A 9,146-nucleotide genomic window follows, 5' to 3' on the forward strand; every position below is an offset into this window, starting at 1 on the left:
TGGGATCGGGTTGCACGTTTGCAACGGTATTACATGTGTACTTGTTTCTTATTTCCTTATCTTTTGCTGGTAATTTATTTATGGTGTTCCTTACATTTCTCTACTGTTATTCTGTTGTTATCAGTTACTCCCCGCAACATGTTTCCCCATCCAACTTTAGCTGTAATTTATCTGCTTTTATTTTCGTTGTATATGATTTAACTGCACAAGTTTATTTGGTAGTCTGGTCCTAGCCTCGTCACTACTTCGCCGAGGTTAGGCTAGACACTTATCAGCACATGAGGTCGGTTGTGGTGATACTACACTCTGCACTGTGTGCAGATACTGATACCGGAGCGTTTGGACCGCAGTGAGGGTGCTGTCTTTAGTCCACACAGGCGACCCGAGGTAGTCCTACAGACATCCGCGGGCCTTGGCATCTCCTCCTATCTTTCATCTTTCTGTTTTTACTTATTCAGAGACAGACTTATGTATTTCCATTCAGACCTTATTTGTAGTATTCTTAGATAGTCCGTGACTTGTGACACCAAATTTTGGATAGTATTGTACTTCAAACTACGTAGCAGTGTTTGAGTTGAATTATTAAGTTTTCGTCTTCCGCATTTCCAGTTATTTAATTTATTCCGTTGTTTAATCACTTATTATTTTAAATTGTTGAACGTGTTTAACAAAAATGGTAATAATTTTATAATATTCGGCTTGCCTAGCTTCCACGAGTAGGCGCCATCACGACTCCTGAGGATGGAAAATCCATGTCGTGACACCAAACCTACTCGAAACTCACTCGAGCCCCTCGGGACTATATACAAATATACCAACAAGTCCCATAACATAACACAAACCTGCTCGATGCCTCAAATCATGCATAACAATATCGAAACGACGAAACGTACCTCAAATCAAACTTAATGAACTTTTGAACATTCGACTTGCAAAAACTCGCGCAAAACATATCAAATCAACTCGGAATGAACTCAAATTTTGCACACAAGTCATAATACATCATACGAAACTACTCGTGGCCCCAAACTACCGAGCAAAGTACAAATGCTCAAAACGACAAGTCGGGTTATTACAATATATTTTTATCATATATATTGACATAAGAAGAACATTGCTATACAATAATTTTTGTAAATATTAAATTTTGTACCAGTCAACTAATTCATATAAAATGCAAAAAAGAGAACAATTTGCAAAAAGGTAAATCTGACAGAATCTTCTTATAATTTGTTTTCTAATTGCCTTGTCTATGTCGATTCAAACGAAAGTGTTTAAACTGGAAAATGACTGTTGATAGGTGCGTGCATCTGTCAACCAATGATTATTTTTTGCAATAACATATTTTTATATAAAATCTTTTGGTAATTATAAGAACTCGTTGTGCACATAAATAAGTATATAACAGACATGGAGGAAATATAGAGTAAATGACTCCACATGTAAATCTGAATAACTTTGTAAATCATGAATAATTATAGTGTCATGCATATGCGAATGAATGTCATGTCGTGCATATGTACATATTTCATAACATCATCAGCCTCTGAGGGTGTCCCATCATATCATCTCGGCCACTGTGGACAAAATCATTAACGTATACTAGCTGATCAGGTGGTGGTGCGTGTATAACGTCATATATATATATATATATATATATATATATATATAGTGTGTGTGTGTGTGTGTGTGTTTGGTGTGGGGCAAAAAAATTCACGAGGCTAACACGTATATTATTTGAATAATGCGATTAGTCATTTTCGTACAATAATATTTGACAATGTAGGTGTGGAATATTCCAGCAGCAGTGGTATATCACTTTGGCAAGCTAGAAAATACTATACTTATATTATATTATAGTATAATAGTATACTCCGAACATAATATTGTATTCAGTACAGACATCGACATATTTCAATGTCATGGGACCTATAGTAACTGTAGTGCGACTAGCCTCGTGTGTGTGTTTAATGTAAATTAAAGAATTTGTGGCCAAAAAGGGGTAGGTCTTAAAAAAATGAAGTTAGTTGGTGTTTTTCTAGTTCTTAAAAAAATGGAAATAATCTTACTCATTATCTATCTAACGATTTGCACTTAATCGGGCCAAAATCACTTTCAATACAGGCACATTTTTCCAACACCTACATCTAACCGCGGGTCTTTATTCAAAGAATCACGATAGTTTGGATGTGATCTTAGCACAAATTTATAACTAATGAGTTATACTCTAGCTCCGCCTCTTATTTATACTCAAGTTTATATCAAGCCAATATACTTAATCAAGTGTAAGTAATAAATATGGTAATAATACACATAATTAGCCATAGTGGGTCGGATAAAAGAGAATAAAATACAACAACAACCCAATAAATTTTTACTAATGGGGTCTGGAGAGGGTAGTGTGTATGCAGACCTTACCCCTACCTTGAAGGAGTAGAGAGGTTGTTTCCGAAAGACCCTCAGCTCAAGAGAATAAAAGACAAAAGGAGACAATATTGGTTTCACTAAAGAGATAAATGTCATGTTATTATTCCAAGGCTCGAGTAGCTAGATGACGGAGTACTTGAACCGAGGGCCGTCTCAGATCAGTGAAGGTCGGTATTGAGCTTCTTAGATATGGTGTTTATATATACATTTATCACTTAATCTATTGTTAAAATTAAATTACTTAATTGAGTGTAAACATCTCTTCACAGAGTTACTGCCTTGCAAAGAAGGATTCTTGAATTAAATTCAGTGCATTTATAGTAGTTGATATTGGGTGTGTGTGAACAAAATCACGCATGGAAAAAAAATAAGCTACTTATAAAGAGCTAGATACTCTCACGGCTTGTTTGGATGATTGTTACATATCGTTTCATAAGGTATTGTATTGTATTGTATTGTATTGTATTATACTGTATCGTTTGATGAAAATGTTTGGATAGATTGTATTGTTTGCCATCGTTTTATCATATCACACACCAGATAATATGAAGAATAAATTTGCAATATTAAAAAAAATTATAATATGGGATAAAATTATCATATAAAAATGTAGGGTAAAAGAAATAAAATTATTTAATAATAATAAAAGGTGAGATGAGAGAAAAAGACAAGGTAACGATGCGACCACACCAAATCGATCATTACATAAAGTGATACATTTCGTCGTTACTTAACAACGGATTTAATGATATGATACAATAAAATTAAAGTAACAATCAAAAACAAACATTGTATTTAAAATAATAATACGATACAATACTATAGGTAACAACCATCCAAACAAGTTGTTAATGGCGTGAGACCTTATGGAAAAACTGTGCGGACTTGGTCCAAATCGGATAATATCATAGGGAGAAATTCAAAAATAGCCAGATTTACAAGTGGTCATTCAAAAATAGCCACAATTTCAAAAGTAATCGAAATTTAGCCACTTTTCATGTAAAGATAAATCTGAACGAAAACACTGTTCAAAATCAGGAAAATACTCCAGCATAATATACTGAAATTTCAGTATATATAATATACTGAGTTCTAGTATATTATATTGGAGTTGGAGTTCTAGTATATTATACTGGACTTCCAGCATATATAATATACTGGAGTTCCAGTATAATATGCCGGTCCAGTATAATATGCTAGAAATTCATATACAGGTGCTCCAATCTCCGGTATATTGTGCTGGAACTTTACACGTGTTGGAGTTCCAGCAAAATATGCTGAAAGTTCATATACAGGTGCACCGATCTCCAGTATGTTATGTTGGAGCTTTCTGTGTTGCAGCAAAATAGAAACTATTTTTTAATAACTTTACAAACGCTGGCTATTTTTGAATGACCAGTCCGAAAACTGGCTAGCCCATGCTATTTTTACTAATATCATACCATATTAATAATATTTTTGGGCCGTTTTCATCCAACACTTGAGATCTATAATACATATACACACGTATATATATAATTCTAGTAAAAAAACAGAAAACAAATGCACTACAACAAAGTTGAATAGTTCTTAATTAAGACAAAAGCCAAGCTACAAGGTCACTATATATGCTGATGATCTTCACTCTGCATGGGATCAATTTCTACCATTGCTTTATTCGTGCAATATTGTTGTAGCCCTGCAGTGTCATTACTATCCCACAATGGCCAAGATGAAATATAATTATTATTTGACATGTTGTTCTCTTCCTCTGCTTCTTCATGACTTGCCCATAAATATTCCCAATCCCCCATTAATGTTTTTGTTTCATCACTAACAATAATTTTGTCATGTCCACCTTCTTCACTTACTTTTTCATTATTATTATTGTTGTTATTGTTATGCTGGATTATTTCAAGATTTTCTCCTTCGTCGTTCCATAAACAGCTGAGAATGAAATCTTGATCTAGCTCTTCATCTTCGTCTATTAGCACAATATCATCACGCCACTGCATTTGATCATTATCTAGCTCTATGATATTATTGCCACTTGCTATAATATTATTCCCATATTCTTGCCATGAGCTAGTAGTAATATTTATGGTGCTAGATAAGACTTCTTTCTCTATATTTGGCGTTGATGGCATAGGAATTACAGTCTCATTTGGTGAAAATTCTGACTCCGCTACTAGCTGATCAGGTTTCGATAAATTTGAAGCAATAGACTTTGATGATGGACTTGTTCGTCTGCGTCTTTGCTTGTTTAGTTGATGTGTTCCATTTTTGGCTAATTCTACAACAGCTTGTGGCAACTTTTCATCACTTGGAATCCTTAAGCTTTCTACTTTTCTGCTCAAACGAGAATTCCAATAGTTTTTTATTTCATTGTCTGTTCTACCCGGTAAATATTCTGCTATTAGAGACCACCTGCAAAATAGATTGAACATTTTAATTAATATGTTACTTACTGCTAAAATATACCAAAAATTAATAAAGGAATGAGTTTAACTTCTAATACGTAAACGAATTTTTATTCTACCAAGTAATCTTAGAAATAACTACACAACATTGATCATAATTAATAACAACAACAATATATTTACCCAAAAAAAGTGAACCAATTTGTTAATATAAAAATTATTTATACAGTCAGTATATATACAATTAAATTTATGGTCATATGTAGTCGCAGCCCATAGACGACGGATGTAGAATAGTCATATTTAAACTTAGTCAAAACATAAATTTATGTGTAAGAATTCACTAAGATTACAAAAATTAATATTTATAAACTGATAATTTTTAACATTGAGTTTAATACTAATATATATATATATAAGATTAAATTTATAAAACTTAAATTTTTATAAGTGGTGCTCAAACAAAATATTACACTTGTCCTTTTCTCTTTACATAGCAAACTCTCTTTTTCAGTATTATTACTCCATTATACACCGCTATCTGCACCTACGTACGTACAAAATTAAAGTCTTTTCCCACTTTTAGTGGTCACTGCCGCCACCTTTTTGCTTAAGTCGACACGGATATACGACTGCTATTAAATAATATATTAAAGAAAAGCTAAAGTTTTTTTGATTTCTCCTCCGGTGTGTATTATCGGTATTGGAGCCCGAATATACCCAATTATATACGACTACTTTCCAAGGGACCAAAATATATGAGTTCTAAAATTTAAAATAACGACTTTAAGTGCTAATAATTAGATTTTAAATTTAAAAAATATGTATATATATAATAAAAAAATTATTTAATATAATTTTAAACAAATATTATTGAGTTCGACCGAATCCGTATTTTAACTTTTACCTCCGTCTCTTATATTTTTGTCTAAAATTAATGGAGGGAAGATAAACATGAATTGTAAAAAATTAATTATCAATGACAGAACACACCTGTTACCCAAAGTTGCACGTAACTTGATAATTATAGCTTCTTCAGCAGCAGTTATGTTACCTCTCTTTAAATCATTTTTCAAATAATTAATCCATCTCAGTCTGCAACTCTTTCCACATCTCAGTAACCCTTCAAAGAAAAATAAAAATAAAAATAAAACAATTAGTTAAATTAAGCGAGTGACAGGTGTTAGAAACATAATATAATTAAGTAAAAATATATTCTCTAACTAGCTTAAAGTTCTGATGAAATAAGTATCAGAAATATAAGAAGTCATGCAGAGGCATAGGCAGAACCGGGATTTGATTGATTCGGGATTTTAATTATTTTTAAGTTATTCGATTCTAATTTACACATATTTAATGAATTTCATCAAACAAATATAAGTTTTGAACTAAAATTATTGCGTTCGATTGAACCCATAACTCGCTCTCTAACTGCGCCCTGAAGTCATGAGTTTAAATTCTAGTGCTACCGAGAAAAAAATATATTTTTATGTGCTTGACCTATGAAAAAAATAAGTCTGTAATGGGTGTGTTAGGACATGATATTATCAAGTAAATTTATGCTCTCTCTGAATTCAGTTCTACTTTCAGGTATTAATCCCATCAATATTTAATGGATAAAAATGGTGAACTAGGAATGGTAAGCACTTATTTAATTCTGGTTTCGCCTCTGACTTTCTGATATTCTTCCGATTGAGAACCGATGCAAATCATATCATATCTAGATCTTTCTCAGTACAAAAAGTCAATTCAATTGCTATACTAAACTCCTTTTTACCCCATAATACTTTGTATTATGCAAAAAACGTTTTATGAGATTGTCACATACTTCACGATACACAAAGCGAAAATGAATGCGACTCGTAATATATAGTTTAACATTTAAGAAATGTACCAGCATTTTTGGGTAGTGATCTCCAAGAACCTTCGCCATTAGCTTGAATATATTTAGTGAGAATTTCATCTTCTTCTTCAGTCCATCTGCCTCTCTTGAGTCCCACTTTCTCACAACATGGTGTTCTTCCCATTTGTTGTATGAATGGTGTAGAACACACTTTAATTTGCTCAATAGGGTAACTGCCCCAAACATGAATGCCAATAAATAGAGCGAGAGACGACACAAGTAGCTAGTTACTAACCCCACCACCTAGGGTAGGGCCGGGAGATAGAAGTTCAGATACGAGTTCGGTCAAACTCAATAACATTTGTTCAACCAGTATTTTATATTAAGAAATTCATTAAATATATATACGCGATAAAATTAGAATCTAATTATTAGATTTTGAAATCTTCGATTTTAGAGTTCATAAAGTTGAAATTCTGATTTCGACGTTACAGCCAGGGGCGAAGTCACTTTTTATAGAGGGTGGTCAACTGATTACCCTTCACCGAAATATTACGAAAAGTCACACTATGTATATAAGTAAAATATTAATTTTAAATGTACAAAATATATATTGAACATTCTTTGTGGTGTTCGAGGGGTTGCTCTGATGGTAAGCAACCCCCACTTCCAACCGAGAGGTTGTGAGTTCGAGTCTCCCCAAGAGCAAAGGTGGGAAGTTCTTGGAGGGAAGGATGCCGGGGGTCTATTTGGAAACAGCCTCTCTACCCTAGGGTAGGGGTAAGGTCTGCGTACATACCCCACTAAATGAGATTAATACTGGGTTGTTGTTGTTGTCGTCGTCGTCTTTGTGGTGTTGTTTTTGGACATATGCCACATGAATTCTTCATTTATCTTAACATAACTGAGTGAGACGGGTATAACATGGCAATAGTATATTTAATTTTTTATAAGTACATATAGAAGTATTAGCAAAAAGTTAAAGACAGTAATGTGATTAGCATCATCTTAAAGATTAAGTTGTTAGAAAAGTGACATATTTAATTAATTTATTTATTTGTATTATGTTTACACACACATAACGTGAACTTTCGTGTGAATTCTTTTAATAATAATGAATAGTGGTGATATATTGAATCCAGAAACTCTACTTGCTCCAATTGATATTATGTTAAAGTGTGCACAGCTTAATAATTAAGGAGTTTAATTATTTCTGTGCACCTATAGCGTATAATTCGTTTACGACACAAAAAATAAGATTATACTTGTAAAACCGGTCATTTATGTCTATAGTAATTATAATATAGTAATTTACTTTGGAAAATACAACAACAACCTGCTAGATCAATCAATATATTATTAATTAGGGTGATAAATTTTTATATTATTTGTGTATATAAATAAAATATTTTTCTTTTATAACTTGTTACTAAAGGTGTACAAAGGAAATCGGCAAATCGCACCAAATCGATAATTCGAGTTAAATCGAGAAAAAAAACCCGACTATGATTTGGTTTGGTATTAGAAAAAAAACCCGACCATAATTGGTTTGGTTTGGTTTTAATTAAAAAAGGTCAAACCGAAACCAAAACAACCCGACATTACATGTATACAAGTTTTAAAAATATTTTATACATAAAAATAATTATTGTAATGTAATTTATAATATAATTTAAACTCTTTAATAGTTCGCTCTTTTAATGTGTTATTTCAAGCTTGGACTTAGAATTTTTGAATGGTCAAGTATGTTTTATAGTCCGTAAAAGTTATTAACTCAAATAAAGCCTTATAGCCCGTAAAAGTTATTAACTCAAATAAAGCCCAAAGCAAAATCAAATTAATACTGTTGCTAACAAAAAAAAAATCAATTTAATACTAGAAATGACAATAGTATTGGATATTATTTTTTTAATTTTGCATTGATTTAGATAGTGAAAATGCATAACTCACTCTTAATATTATTTAGTCATGTAATTAATACTTAGTACTTATTAGTCGTACTTATTTTAACATGACTTAGTACTTTTAAATTATGTTTATTTTTATTATGTCTTATTAATTAGCAATATTTATCTTATGCAATTTGTTGAGTATTTTAGTATAATCATTACTCATCTCCTATTATTTTGTATTATTTTATTGGGTAACATCTTATATAGTTTTATCCTACTAGGACCTAAGAAATATTAGAGTGCAAATTATAAATTTTATGCTATAAAGATTTTGTTGGGAAAAAATCCGAAAAATTCGAGAAAACCAAAAAATTCAAGAAAAACCGTGATTGAAAAACCCGACTTTTATTGGTTTGGTTTGGTTTATAAATTTAAAAATCCAAAATAATTGATTTGGTTTGGTAATTAAAAAATCCGAACCAACCCGACCTATCTACACCCCTAGTTGTTACGTTACTATAAGTTAGCTTATGTATGTAACTTTAGTGTGAACCGAACGTGGCATATGTTGATCTCAGATTTTGC

General features: G+C 31.9%; 1 protein-coding gene across 1 annotated transcript; it reads right to left on the minus strand.

Moving 5' to 3' along the window:
- Nucleotides 1–3,856: 3,856 nt before the first annotated feature.
- LOC142174692 (uncharacterized) lies at nt 3,857–6,885 on the minus strand. The gene is made up of 3 exons (XM_075240773.1): nt 6,721–6,885; nt 5,820–5,949; nt 3,857–4,833 (listed from the first exon to the last, which is right to left on the minus strand). Exons 1-3 carry the CDS (start codon nt 6,851–6,853, stop codon nt 4,029–4,031), a joined length of 1,068 nt encoding a protein of 355 aa, XP_075096874.1. The 5' UTR covers nt 6,854–6,885; the 3' UTR covers nt 3,857–4,028.
- Nucleotides 6,886–9,146: the final 2,261 nt, after the last annotated feature.

This window comes from Nicotiana tabacum, chromosome 3 (assembly GCF_000715075.1).
Source record: "Nicotiana tabacum cultivar K326 chromosome 3, ASM71507v2, whole genome shotgun sequence".
NCBI classification, from domain to species: domain Eukaryota; kingdom Viridiplantae; phylum Streptophyta; class Magnoliopsida; order Solanales; family Solanaceae; genus Nicotiana; species Nicotiana tabacum.